The following is a 15,259-nucleotide window of genomic DNA, read 5'->3' as shown; positions in this document are numbered from 1 at the left end:
ATGTACCTAGAAGGTTAAAAGACAAAAATATTTCATATAACTGATGACTTTACCTTCAAACTCTTTCCTCCTACCTATTCTTCAAACTACCACTAGAATTACTTTTCAAAAACACAGATTCAGTTATCCCACAGCTCTGCTTAAAAAAAATCTTCATTAAAGTACAACACTTACTGGGGAAAAAGTAAAAATCACTAAAAATGGCATTCAGTACCTTTTATAATCTACTCCAAACTCCCTTACCATCTTCTTTTCCCATTATTTCCCCTCACATCACCTATTCTCCAGGCCTTTCTCAATATGTGTTGGCTATATTCCAAAATTTAGCTCAAGCATCATTTCCTCAATTCAGTCTCACTTTCCTTTTTTGGGAAAAAAATTAAGTACCACATCCTCTACAAATCACATTATTTACAATAAGCACTAGTATTGGCTAATTCAAAGTAGTTAATATGTGCCAGGCACTTGAAACATAACTGCTGTGTGTCTACTATAATGTTAGGTCCCTAGATTAAGTAACAATGTTCTTGTTTACCTTGGTGTTCCCTATAGCATAACACCTAACACATAAAAACTCAAAATACTGGCGTAAAGAATGTAAATACAAGACGAGATAATAAATGTCATTGACATTTTACTTAAGTTTCATTTACTTTTAAGCTTATCTTGACTCTTTCTAAAGCTAAAATGGACCAAGAGACTTAAACAAAAACTTTTAGATGGAATTCCCTAGCGGTCCATTGGTCAGGACTCCAAGCTTCCACTTCAGGGAACACGGGTTCGAACCCTGGTTGGGGAACTAAGATCCCGCAAGTCACGTGGCATGGCCAAAATATAAATAAATAAAATAACTATCATTAAACTATTAAAAAAGAAAACTTTTAGATACTGCAGGCTATGCTTTGGCTAGGCCCATCTGTTGGGTTTAGTCTTGACTGCTTTTGGAAATAGTTTAGTTGCCAAGACCTAAGTTGGGATAGTTATGAAGAAAACCGAGCAGTCAAATTACAGCAGTAAATACTTTTAATACAATCATCTCACATCTTTCAGTAATTTCAAGTTCATAAGCACTTCAGCAAAGTAAATAAAAACACACATTTGAAATAAAAGCTATTTGTGTACAAATTTTAATAGTTCTAATAAAACATCTGTTTCTGCTTCACTACTGATAAGTTATATTGAAGTAGGGGATTGTGGACAGATTTAATGATTTTAGCCTGCTACTGTTCACGTATTAACATTTAAAAATGTAATATTTAAGAAAAACTTTAAGTTGTTTTATAGGTATGCATACCATAATGAAGAACTAGGAAAAAGTACCATGATAAAGCTAATGGAAGAAAAAGTCTTAAGAAAGACATTGTGAACAGTGTGATATATTAAAGTCTAGTGAAAAAAGAACTAAAAGTAGGCCAATAGACTTGGCAATTTGAACAATTCCAGTACAGTAATGAAGGAGGAGGCCAGAATATAATCTCATGAGAGTCAATGGAGGTAAGGAGGTAGAATATGTGAGTATAAGCTATTATTTCAGGAATTCTTGAAATAAATGGAAGAAAAGGTTTAATGGCAGAATGCAGTGAAGTTCTGTTGTTTTTGGGATACAGGACACTTAAACATCTTTGTAGGCAGAGGAAGGGGGTCAGTGGAGATGAGCAAGGTTTCAAGAGAGGATGGGATCAGAGAATAAGTCAAAGCATTAGCCATGGAAAAGAGAAAGGTCATTTCTAGTCAAAGAAAGTTGAGTCAGTAGAATGGATGGAAAACCCTGTTCTGCTACTATTCCCATGTCTTAAAAGAGCCATCTGCAAAGTTAACAGCAAGTAACCTGCCCCTATTTATGAGGAAATTCTCACTTTTATATTATATGGTAAGATAGTAACATTTCCCATTGATTTTTGGAGGGATAAAACAACTTCTATCTCCTTTCTACTTTTATTGGCTGCTACGCATTATCTAATGGAAAGAGTAGCTATTATCAATCCAAAGATCTTTGACTTTTTATTAAAAATAAACAATACACTCAGGACTTCCCTGGTGGTCCAGTGGTTAAGACTCCCCACTTCCACCACAGGGGTGCAGGTTCGATCCCCGGTTGGGGAACTAAGATCCTGCATGCCATGCGACGCGGCCAAAAATTTTAAAACATTAAAAAATAAACAATACACTTAACTTTTTTCCTGTTTATTAAAAAATAATACACTTAACATTTCATGTTTTAGAAGTAACATCGTATCCATTTGTCAAATTAGTTTAGAACAAGAGTAAAATAAAATTTTAAGAAAAAATGTAATCATTGAACACCCAGTATTTGATAAAGGAGGTAACACAGAAATAAGAACCCCATAAATCATTCTCTTGAGAGTCTGTCATCTAATCAGGAAGATGAAACACATGAAATATCAGATTCTCAGGCAACACATTTTTAAGTTCAAATAAGAATACAAACTGAGGGGGGGACACGTGCTGATTAAATTATCCGAAACCAAGGACAGGTTATTGAACCAACACTTAGTTTACCACTCAATGCAAAGGTTTGCAGTGGTCATTGAGATATGATGTAACTCAATCGGTGGCCAGTCAACCCATTATTTCATGTCCAACAATTTCCCAGCATGGATTTCTGGCATGGATATATAATTTATTGCATCTACTACTTAAGGAAAAAGTTACTTTGGTATTTAAATTTGATGCAACTTCCCTTAAGAATTCTACTAAGGCAACATCTTTACCTGTAATTTGCAGGTAAATGTGCAGTATCTACATACCACCTCAGTTCACTTCTGACACTTTTATATGCCTACACATTGTTATTGCTAATTTCAGAATGAATTAGGGAAATTCTAGAAGCTACCTAGAATGTTTGCAAATGTATGGAAGCAGTTTTAGAAGGGTCAAGTTCAGAGAGGCTTAGGCCTCTTAAGAGAATGTATTACACAGATCTTACAAAAATGAAGAATCATGAAGAAACACGCTTACAGTAAAGGAACATGAGAAATATTCAAAACTAACAAGCTTCCCTGGTGGCACAGTGGTTAAGAATCCGCCTGCCAATGCAGGGGACACGGGTTCGAGCCCTGGTCAGGGAAGATCCCACATGCCGCGGAGCAACTAAGCCTGCGAGCCAAACTACTGAGCCCGCGCCCTAGAGCCCGTGCACCACAACTACTGAGCCCACGCGGCACAACTACTGAAGCCCGCACACCTAGAGCCCGTGTTCTGCAACAAGAGAAGCCACCGCAATGAGAAGCCCGCGTGCCGCAATGAAGAGTAGCCCTCGCTCACCACAACTAGGGAAAGCCCGCGTGCAGCAACGAAGACCCAACGCAGCCAATAAATAAATAAATAAATGAACCTCACTGTTTAAAAAAAAAAAAACTAACAAAAGTAAACGAAAAATAACTGAAGTCTGTGCAAGGATGCAACATAGGATCACAAGATGATTTCAACTTTCTAAAAGGAAAAGGCTTATTAGTCATAAACCATGATAGACCCTTTTAAAAGTACCTACAAAACATTGAAAATTTCATGAAATCTCAAACAAAACTATTTCTTAATAGTCAAAATATTAGACTACTTTGAATAAAGGAAGACAAGTCATTGACAGTGATATGGAAATAGGAAAAAGCTGACAACTAAAAGTGTTCTTAAGGTGGGTTATAAAAATAGTCCCAAAATTTGGACATAAAATAAATTACATAAAAGTCTAACATAGTCATCTCTTTTGTGAATGGAGGACTGGAAAGATAATCAGTGTAGAATTCAAAAGAGGCAGAAATTTCTTCTTTAGCTGAAAGCAGAGAGAATATCCTGAGATAGAAATCTATCTGGAGGCCATCTGCCCCAACAGTATGGAACAAGACAGATGATAATATTAAAACAACTGAAAATTCACTTAATTTTAATAAGAATGTAAAAGAAACCATATATACCAAATTTAAAGAAAAGAGAGGTATTACTTATTAATTCATCCATGTATCATAATTACTAGAAGGAATTTATCAGTGTTAAGATTGTACATACAAACATTCTATGGGTTTTCTGGATCTTGCCAAGAGTATGCCATGTTTACTTTTTCATGTGTTACTTTTAAAGTCTACATTGTAAACCCAGAAATAAGATACTTTGAGTCTTTTTTTTTTTTAACCAAAAGGCAAGTTTGATAATCTCGCATATCCCAAAAGTTTAAATCAAAGCAAATAGATAAAATTCTTATTCCTAGGAGAAAATTAAATTAAGAAAATAGAACATTTTCTCCACAAGTTATTTAGTGTTGGAATACAGTAACCAGCAGTAAGGGAAGCTTCTTACCATAAGGTTATCTGTGAGGCGATTTTCTTGGGACTGATTTCTTTCTCTTTGGATAACTAGTGAAAGGCTTATAGTTTACACACAAAGAAACACTTAGAGTCTATATACTAACCTGGCCCAGTCCAGGCATACCTCCTCCAAGTCTAAGAAGTCTGTCCATATTTCTAGAAAACAGAAACAAAGAAAAACGTTCCTAAGCACAAAAGTGTTTACTCAATTGCTATCTACATAATTCACCTTCAGTCACTCAGTATGTCAAAAATATTGGTGGTAATTACAACACAACATCAGACTTCCTGTTAATTAACACCACATATTAATTCAAGAAGCTGTCTTCCATGCTAATTAACAGACCTTATTTTACTGCTTTGGTTTTGGGTTATCCCCAGTTTTAAAGACAAGCAATCTTAGCATACTTTCAAAACTTTGCTATCATTAAGTTAATTATATTTTCTTATTGTTACCTAGTAAAGTACCTGAATGAGGAAAAAGTGCCTGAAATGCTTATCATATGTATGATTGAATTTCCTTCGATTTGTCCAGAGTGTACAAATAAAAATCCTCACTTTTAAATTAAATTTTAACATCCTCATTAGTAAGTTCTGTGCTAATTAACTTACAGCTTGTCAGTTATCATCAAAACTACATGTGAAAGACATTGTAAGCAGATTATGGATCTCTGAATTAGCATCAAAGGCTTTTTAAAAACGAACTCATTATACTAAAAGAAATATAAAGTAATATTGCATTAAATGCATTAAGATAGTGTTCTAGAATCCACACAGATAGTTTGCATTATCTCAGATACTGTAAAGATATACACCTTTTTCACTAAGGAAATTTGGCTGCTGTTCTCAATTACAATTTTAGAGTTAATCAGTACCAAGAGAATTAACTTTGAAATATCAATCTGATTTGTTTTTTATGTCTGGAATAACTACAGAAGATATTCTTATAAGCTTGAAAAATTCACAGAAGAATTCAAAGGAAAAAACAACAAGGGTACTAGTATGGCCACAAATACACAAAAAGGAGTAATCAGATTATAAAAATTAATATTAGTACAACTAAATACTTTAAACATGACAATGAATCATTTTTTTCTACTTAAAAATTGCTACTATGCCTTAAAATTCCTCTTCTTCCTAGGTGTATGCTTTAGAAAATGGTATTACCACAAATTATATTCTAAATTAAATGCTAAGAGATTACTTTAGTCATTTGTCCATGTTGTTTTACTAGTTAGAACAGCTATACAAACTTTTCAATAATGTACTTATGATCATTACATTACTGCCTAATTATATTTGTTGAATCCTGCAAACAATTTAATCCTGTGAATATTTAACACTGTTGGTAGAGCAAACTTCATTCAAGTCCATATTTAGAAAAGTGCACAAATGATACAGCCATGGAACCTGTACAAAGTGAACACACCACCATAACCACCATCAAGATGAAGAAAGAGAACCTTGTCCGCACCTAAGAACCTCTCGTATCCCCTTCCTAGTCTCTACCACCCTGCAAAGGTAGAATTCCAACTTCCAACAGCACAGATCACTTCTGTTGCTTTTGAATTTTATGTAAACAAAATAATATATGTTGTCTGGCTTGTTTCACTCCACAAGTTTGTGAGACTGACAACAGATAAACTCATTTTAAAAAATGAAAAGGCACATAAGAAAACTGGATAGTCCAAACAAAATTTCCACTTTATAACCTTAACTCACCCTCCTAATAGCAACATTTACAAATAAAATCTCCATCGAATTCTTATTAAAATTCCTCAACTCAAATATGGCATTCGATACATGCCACTTTTTAAAGGCTGTAGACTGAAAACAAAACAAGACCCTGTGTATTTTAAAATATAAAATACGTTTATTCCTCTACAATATATTACCCCCTTCAAAAAAATTCTTTTGGCCTAGTTCAAGCTTACAAACGTAAAGAACAAATGGGAAAAAAAAACTTTAGACATTCTATATATTCCAGGCCAAAGTCAATTCCCAGCTGTGTTCAGTTTATCTATTCCCCCTGTGTTGTTTCTGATGACTTTACACACACTCCAGATGCTGTGAATATACATGAGCAATGTGAGGAGCAGAGGGAAAGAAAATCTGGCAGGTCAAATGTGTGTTTTTAACAAAATTAGATCTCTCAGCAAACAGGAAAAGATTTAACAAACTAAATATTTTAAGATAATAAGTTCAATAAAAATACTAACATTTTGAATGAAATACATCGATAAATGTTCTAAATCATACTACTTTAAAAAAAGTTTCTAGAAAGCAGACAAGGACAAAAATGCTAGTTATCTAAATGACTTTCATGAGCCCCTCAATCTGGGCTTTTGATGTGTGCTAAAACTGATACATTTTCATAACATCTTTATGACATATCCTGTAAGGATAGATAAAAGTAAAATATATTCTTAATGCTCACCTGGTCAGTAACTACAACTCTTGTGGTGTTAAGCTTCAATCTGTTGAGTTTGACAAACTTCTTCTTAACTCAAGCTCTTGCTAATACTGGCAGGTATAGTTTTTCCCAAGTTTTTATTTTTATTTTTTTTCTCTCCTAAAAAAAAGTAAATAAAATAAGATATAATTATTTTGAGAACTAAGGAGGGAAATACACCAAGAGCTTTAAAAGAAGCAAAATTCCTAAAAACAAAATAGAAATCAAAATTGATTTTTAATTACCATTTCCTGAGAGTACAGAATGAAATAACATCCAAGGGAGCTATAGAGCATAGTGATCACCCCTGTATCCAATTTTGTTTCTAAAGTTTCTTTTCTGTTCTAATTATATGTAAAGATTGACATTTCATGACTTTCAGTCTTTCTAGAGGTGTTTTAAAGAACAAAGAAGATTTATTCATTTTTTAAATAGAACAAAATTCATTCTATTGAGCAATTACCATATAGGTTCATTGCACATTATTAGAAATCTATAACATATTGTGGAATCTTAGTGGTTAATTTTCCTATATCTTTAAGGTGTGTTATTTCATTATCCTAGGAATTACTTCGTCATGTCTTAATCAGTTATTCCCAACTATGCCAAAAAAGACTAAAATAATAAGAAAATGGAAGAATGGTAACAATCATCCCAAATGATGCAATAGTGAAATAAATTATAGCCATTGCATCATCCTTCAGTTTTTATTGTGCTGCCCAAAGCACTGCTTCATCTTTCAAAAAGATATAAAAGACTGGAGACATCATCTTTGTAGTCTTTTTTTTTAGCTTTCATTGAACACAGTTGAGAATTCAGAATTCTTCATTTTCCTCCCATAATGGCAAAGAGAAAACTGACAGAGAAAAAAAGTTTCGCAATTATTAGAGAATCACAAGGTGAATGTAAAGAAACAAGTAACAGCACTCTAATGATAACAAAACTGACATAAGCCAAGGTTTCTTTGGCACTACTGACATTCAGAACCAAATAATTTTTTATTGTAGGGGGCTGTCTTGGGCATTATAGGATGTTTAGCAGCATCCCTGGCCTCTACGCACTGGATGCCACCAGCCGTGATAATCAAAACTGTCTCCAAAGAGGGAACCCTCCTACCCTGTTGGTGGGAATGTAAACTGGTACAGCTGTTATGGAAAACAATATGGAGGTTTCTTAAAAAACTAAAAATAAAGCTACCATATGATCCAGCAATCCCGCTCCTGGGCATGTATCCGGAAAAGATGAAAACGCTTAATTAGAAAAGATACATGTACCACAATGTTCATAGCAGCACTATTTACAATACCCAAGACATGGAAGCAACCCAAGTGTCCATCAACAGATGACTGGTTCAAGACCATGTGGTACATATACACAATGGAATATTACTCAGCTATAAAAAAGAATGAAACATTGCCATTTGCAGCAACATAGATGGACCCAGAGATTATCATACTAAATGAAGTAAGTCAGACAGAGAAAGATAAAAATTATATAATATCACTTATATGTGGAATCTAAAAAATAATACAAATAAATCTATGTACAAAACAGAAACAGACTCACATAGAAAACAGACATGGTTACCAAAGGGGAAAGGGTGGGGGAGGGATAAATTAGGAGTATGGGATTAACAGTATAAACTACTATACATAAAATAGATAAGCAATAAGGATTTGCTGTATAACACAGGGAACAATATTCAATCTCTTGTAATAACCTATAATGGAAAATAATCTGAAAAAAATATATTTATATAACTGAATCACTTTGCTGTACACCTGAAACTAACACAATGTTGTAAATCAACTATACTTCAATTTTAAAAAAATGTCTCCAGACATTGCCAAATGTCCCCTAGAAGGGAAAAATCATCCCAGTTCAGAACCACTAATATAAACAAAATCTCAGACCACTGACAATATCCTATATCAATTTTCTCGAACTTAAAAATTAATGACTGGGGCTTCCCTGGTGGCGCAGTGGTTGAGAATCCGCCTGCCAATGCAGGGGACACGGGTTCGAGCCCTGGTCTGGGAAGATCCCACATGCTGCGGACTGAGCCTGCGCGTCTGGAGCCTGTGCTCCGCAACAAGAGAGGCCGCGATAGTGAGAGGCCCGCGCACCGCGATGAAGAGTGGCCCCCGCTCGCCGCAACTAGAGAAAGCCCTCGCAGAGAAACGAAGACCCAACACAGCCAAAAATAAATAAATAAATAAATTGATTAATTAATTTTTTAAAAAAAAATTAATGACTGTTGGAAACAGTTTGAGAGCTCTTCAAAAAGCTCAACACAGAATTACCACATGACCCAGAAATTCTACTCCTAGGTATACATCCAAAAGAACTGAAACAGGTATTCAAAACAAGAACGTGTACATGCATATTTATAGCATCACTATTCACAACAGCCAAAAGGTGGAACAGCCCAAATGTCCATCAAAGGGGGTAAGGATAAACAAATTGTATATATACATACAATGGAACATATGGAATATTATTCAACTATAAAAAGGAATGAAATACTGGTAATTGTTACAACATGGATGAACGTCAAAACATTATGCTACGTGAAAGAAGCCATGCACAAAAGGTCACATATTGAATGATTCCGTTTACATGAAATATCCAAAATATATAAATCCATAGAGACAAAATGCAGGTTGGTGATTGCCAGGGGCTGAGGGAGGGAATAAAATGGAGAAACTGCTTAATGGATAAGGGATTTTACTTTAGAAGAATGGAAAATGTTTTGGAACTACATAAAGGGGGTAGTTGCACAACATTATGAATGTACTAAATGATATTGAACTGTTCACTTTAAAATGGTTAATTTTGTGTTATGTGAATTTTACCTCGAAAAATTACTTTTTAAAGGAGCAATGAGTTGAACAATATATTTCTAAGACCAGAAAGGAAATATGACATTCTCATCCAGTTAGTATTCAACAAGGACTTCATTATACACTATTTTACAACAAGAACCTGTTTTGCTAAAGAGATGACATATTCTGTTATCTTTTATGATGTTGATATAGTTGATAAGTGGACAAATGCTGAAGTGTACACAAAGGTGAGTAAAAGGAAAGAATGTAGAAATTTTAAAAAAATCATTGGATTAACTCTAATTGGTGTTTATAAATCTAAAAATAAAAATGTTTCATAAGCAAATATGATGGACATCTCCACTTCAACAAAATTATAAGTTTGTTTTAAAAAGTATTGCATCAGGGAAGATGAAAAAGGTCTGGAGATGGATGGTGGTGATGACTGTACAACAATGTGAATGTACTTAATGCCACTGAACTGTATGCCTAAAAATGGTTAAAATGGTAAATTTTATGATATGCATATTTTAACACACATACACACATACAAAGTATTGCGAGTGCAAGTAGAACCAAAAGAAAAGATAAGCTGGGGCCTATTAGAGTAGAGACATATTTAAAATGTGGAACTGATCTTTATAAGATGGATATGTTCCAGGTTCATGCATGATGGATGATGAGCAGTTAATTACATTCCAACAATGTTGTCCATTTCAGGTACATACACCTTCAAATGACTTAAAGGTGTAAGAAATTTTAAAAGGTCTACTGGACCCAGATGGTAAATGGTGATGACTGTTTTTCTTCGTATATGAGGTTAAGAGCTATGAGTCTGCAATCTAAGTGCCAGGGTTCAAATACCGGCTCTAACACGTTTTAGCTCTGTATCCTTGGGTCAGTTTCCTCTCTCAGGCTCAGTTTCCTCATCTGCAAAATAGGGAAAATGATAGTATCCACCTCATAGAGACGTTTAGATAATTAAATAAGATAATGAACATAAACAACATTTAACCAATGCTTGGCACATAGCAAGTAAACAATGAATGCCAGCTGCTGTCATCAGCACCACCATCCTGAACATAGCTACAGTTCATCCAGCATGGGTTCTTCTTCCCATAGAGTTTGCCATTTAGTGAATTTCAAAACACGGCATGTTTCACAGTACTAAATGAATCACACTGGAGAAGAGGGACTTGCATTTTGCAGAACTTCGCAAAAGGGTTCATAAAATTAAAAGTGTTACACTAGAACATAAAAGAATACTTCCAGTGCTTACAAATAAAAGCAATGCAAAAGGTCTATGGATCTAAACCAAGTTTTTACACCTATCAAAAAGCAGAGGACTCAACAGCTTATTCATGATATGATTAACTAAAACATTATGAGATAATATAAATAAAGTGTTTATGCCTAATATGTCACACATAATGTTTAGAATCCTAATTGGTAAAAAAAAAAAGTGCAAAATAACTATCAGTACTTTCAAAAGCCTGATGATTTTCCACTTCTTCATCTCACAACTGAGCTAACAAAATCATGAAGCCCTTATCTGTTCAGGTTTTTCTACTGTTTCCTAGTTCATTTTTCATTTTTTACTCCTCAACCCATGCTGCAGTTATATACTATTACTTCTCAGATTGATGCTGAATCCTTTAACTACTCCATATTTGTGATCTCACTGTATTTCTAATTCCTCTACTGTCTGATTTGTGGAAAGTAATTAGGAACTTCTTTCTCTCACTTTCTTAAGGGCTTTCTTCAGTGGAAAAAATAGAAAGAGTCAACGTTAAACTTAATTATACAAATAAGGTTTTGAAAGTAAGATTTCCCCCCATTTAGAACAGTGAGGATGGAATTACCATGAATATCTTCTTGTGCTATCTCCTAATTACTGCATTGAAGCAAAATATTTATTAAATACTACCTTGTTTATAAGGTGATACGCAAACAGAGCCACTAAGGAATTCAGTGACTTTCACTGAAAGAATTTACAATCTACCTGGGGAGGCACGATATAAACCCACAGAAAAAACATAGAGTGAAAGAATAGTAGTATTGAGCCGGAAAGGCTCTGGAGGCAATCAGACCTAGATTTGAATCCTGGCTTCATCACCTACCCTCTATATGATGTGAACAAGTTACCTTCTTTTAGCCTCTAGACTTCATCTATAAAATGAGAATAATATCTTCCTTGCAAGTCTGTTGTAAGAAAAAAATGCAAAGCACCTAATACAGTGCCTGAAACATTCATAGGTATTCAGTAACTGTTGTCATTGTTATTATCTTAGAGCCAGGAAAGATTATTTAATCCAATTCTCACTTTACAGATGGGGACACTAAAATATCATAAAACAGAATATGAGTGTCAAATGAGTGCAACAAACTGGGTATATGACAAGTTCATGAGTACTAAATCACAAGTATTCAGGTAAGGCTTTCACAGGGGGACAATGACTTATGAAACAAACATTGCTATAAAATTTAAAACAATTAAATAGAAGCACAATTGCTCCTTGTTATTGATTTTCAAACATGGGTTCTGAAATTAGATATTAAACACAAGGGTTACAGACAAGTATAAAAATAGAATAAACCCATGTCAAACAGGTTAAAAATCAAGCTTTTCAATTAGAACAGCAATATAATATTTATCAAGCCCCTTGGGGAAAAAAAAAATCTCCCAAACTCAACAGGTGAGGCTTCATTGAAAGATCATGACTTCAAAACTTTCTTCTGTTGGCCAGACGCAATTCTGTCCTGGGACGAATTCTAGACAATATTCAGGCTTCTCACTAAATACCACTTCACTAAACACATCTTGTAGTTAATTCTGAGCCACCAGGTATCTTAATCTCTTCAAACGCACAATAACCCATTTAAATTTATATGTTTAAAAGAAACATAATTTAAACTTTAAATGAGCCAGTTGCTAGCTTTATAGGACAAGACTAGAAGGCCACCATTAATTATATTAATCATCTCCACTATAACTGTATTCAGTTCTTTTTTATTTCAACATTATCAGTGGCTGTCTTCTTGCTTACTCACAAACATTGTCAGCAGCACTAAATACTTTTGTGAGCAATGAAAAAAATGATTTTCACTACAGAAGTACATTTCTTGCTAATTTTTAAAGCCTCTTCCTTGCCTTTCCCCACTTTTGGATACCATTTTAATTTCAAGAATTTTTCCTTAGGTCACTAGGTTTATATTCAAACTCCTTCGAGAAATTTACATTTTTCTTCTTTTGCCCGACACAAAGTAGTGACCCCAGGAAAATTAAGTTCCAAGATGTAACACACAGTAGCAGATTTCTACTTTATTGAAAACAGGAAATGTAATCAATTCATCAGCAACTACTCAAGTGGGACAAACTGAAAGTTAAAAGGCAGAGCAGGAATAACCATACTTTGTTTTAAAGAGTTTCAAGGTTAAAAACCTGTGCACATCTGGGGTTTTGTTTGTTTTTGAAGGCAGTTGAAAACCTAAAACTATGAGAAAAGGGGTCAAGGCCTAAGGTTAGCACAAGTGATAAAGCAAACATGCATTCAACGGGAAAGTTAATTTTATTCTCTCGCCCTTGTTTCCTGTCTGGCGGGAAGTTTTTCAACACAGGGGTAAGTTTCAACAGAACACAGACAAACAGAAGCCAAAACCAAGGGTCCTCTCTGAATAGAGAGGAGAGGCTCCCAAGATGTGGTGAATTCAGCGGAGCAGAAACGCTGGGAGGAAGGAGACCACATCCAGACCTAACTTAGTCAGAGACCCGGGTAGACAGCGTGGAGGACGAAGGAACCTGGACTCCACCCTCACCGCCCGGGCCCCCAGTGGAAACTCGGCTGAGCAACGTGACTCAGGAAAGCACGGCGCTGGCAGCGGCCTAGCGCGGCTGCCTCCGCGGACCTCTGGGGCCTGCGTTCCCCGTCTTACCTGAAGGCGGGCGGAGCAGGAGGCCGCGGTCTGGACCCTTGTCTTCCAGCAGCGGTGACGCAGCGGCGGCGGCGAGAGCGACAGCAGCAGCTCCGACTCGGCCGGGCTCTGGCTCCGCGAACCGGCGATGAATCAGCCCGATTCCATTCAAAAGAGTCGCCCAGGCCTCCGCCGCGAAGCACTTCCGGGTTCACCGCTCCGCTTCGGCTTCCGTTTCCCCGGCGGCCAATTGAAGACGACTCTGGAGTCCAGCGGGCGTCCCAGGAGGAGCGCCCGGGACAGACTACGCGGGCCGCCTGCTTCAGGCGTCCCGGCTTGGAGGGCGGGGCGGAAGTTAGCGCTAGGGCCGCTCCCACCCCTCCGACATCCTCCCTTCTCTGCCCGCACCTCTCCCTCCCCAGTTCTGCGCGCCCGGCTGGCGCCGAGATGGAACTGCAGGAATGCGAAGACCGGAACCCCTTTCTTCGTTTTGGTGTTCACCGCGGCCCTACTTCAAAACTAAAAGGTTCACTTGGACTAAGATTAACTTGGTCATCTGAGAAGCAAGAGAGAAAAGGGAGAGGTGTGAAAAGAGCGGAAATCGGTCGGATGTTCTTTTCCATAGTGCAGTCTACCTACCTTCTTGTCTTTACCAATTTGCAAAGGTTGAATTTCAAGGAAAACAAACATTTCCCTAATGGTAAAACCATCTATTTTAAGCCCAATTTAATTTACAAGGTTTAAGAAATCATATACTCAAAAGTTTCTCGAGGTAATTATCATCACCAATAGCGTTTCACCCATTATCTGCTCTGCTAGGTTTTCAGAGAGCAAAACCGCCCAAGAAATAACTATTGACAAGTTTATATCACATTTCTGTTTAGGGCAGCACGTTTACCAAGTCCCTCTCACTTTGTCAGATATGTTCCAAATGACTAGCATCTTTAAAGCATCCCTAAATCAAGAATGGTGATGAATCTACTGGATGGAGGGAAAGGAAGGATTGTGGCATCTGAATCCAAAACTGTTTGAGTGGCACAGTTACACAGAATTTCCCACTCAAAGATCTTTATCTAAAAAGTACATAAATTTTTTCAATCACAGGTAATGTTAATTATATTTGGATCCATGTCTTTATGTTTTCCCTCAAACCTGTGCCTCCTCCTTTTTTTTTTTTTTTTTTGGTAGATGACCCCATCCTCCATTTAGTTTCCCTAATCAGATCTGAGAATAGACAGACCTTACCTCTGATTTACCTGTTCGCACTGGCCTCCCAATGAAACACCCTGGAAATCACAAAGGGTCTAATCTGTAAATAGCTTTTCCAATCCACCACTCCTCTTTCTCCTTTCTCTCTACTCCAACCTTAACTCAAGCCTTCATTACTCTTTTCCTAGAATACTGCATTAATCTCCTTGATCTCTCTGCTTCCAGTCTGTCCGCCCATAATTCATTCTCCACTTCATTGGCAAAGGTTCCTTCTGCTATACAAATACAGTCGTGCTCCTTCTTTGCTTAAAATTTCACCAGTCGTTCCTCATCCAATACAGAGGTCAAAAATCTCTCATCTTTGTTTGAAGCACCCTTGCTCCAGCCATACTAAAGTATTTAGCTGGGGAATGTGATGTCCATGGGGGCTTTGAAAAACTCTGACATATTTCAGGGAATCCAAGTAATATGCATGCTTAGGACTGTGTGAATGCCTAGGGCTGTGTGAATGCTCAGGAAAGACCTGAGAAGGCTCTAAGCTC

The 15,259-nt window shown here is 36.3% G+C and overlaps 1 protein-coding gene across 1 annotated transcript in view; it reads right to left on the bottom strand.

Annotated features, from left to right (window-relative positions):
* PSMD14 (proteasome 26S subunit, non-ATPase 14) overlaps positions 1-13,616 on the bottom strand; it is a 90,368-nt gene extending 76,752 nt beyond the window's left edge. The window contains exons 1-3 of the mRNA XM_061200661.1: positions 13,530-13,616; positions 6,757-6,891; positions 4,424-4,475 (exon numbers count right to left, since the gene is read on the bottom strand). Of these exons, the coding sequence (XP_061056644.1) occupies positions 4,424-4,471 (48 nt within the window). The 5' untranslated portion in view covers positions 4,472-4,475; positions 6,757-6,891; positions 13,530-13,616. The remainder of the gene's footprint in view (positions 1-4,423; positions 4,476-6,756; positions 6,892-13,529) is intronic.
* Positions 13,617-15,259: the final 1,643 nt, after the last annotated feature.

Source organism: Eubalaena glacialis, chromosome 1, assembly GCF_028564815.1.
Source record: "Eubalaena glacialis isolate mEubGla1 chromosome 1, mEubGla1.1.hap2.+ XY, whole genome shotgun sequence".
In the NCBI taxonomy this organism is placed as follows: domain Eukaryota; kingdom Metazoa; phylum Chordata; class Mammalia; order Artiodactyla; family Balaenidae; genus Eubalaena; species Eubalaena glacialis.
Note: the sequence above shows the minus strand (reverse complement) of the source record. Positions and strands in the feature narration are given on the sequence as shown.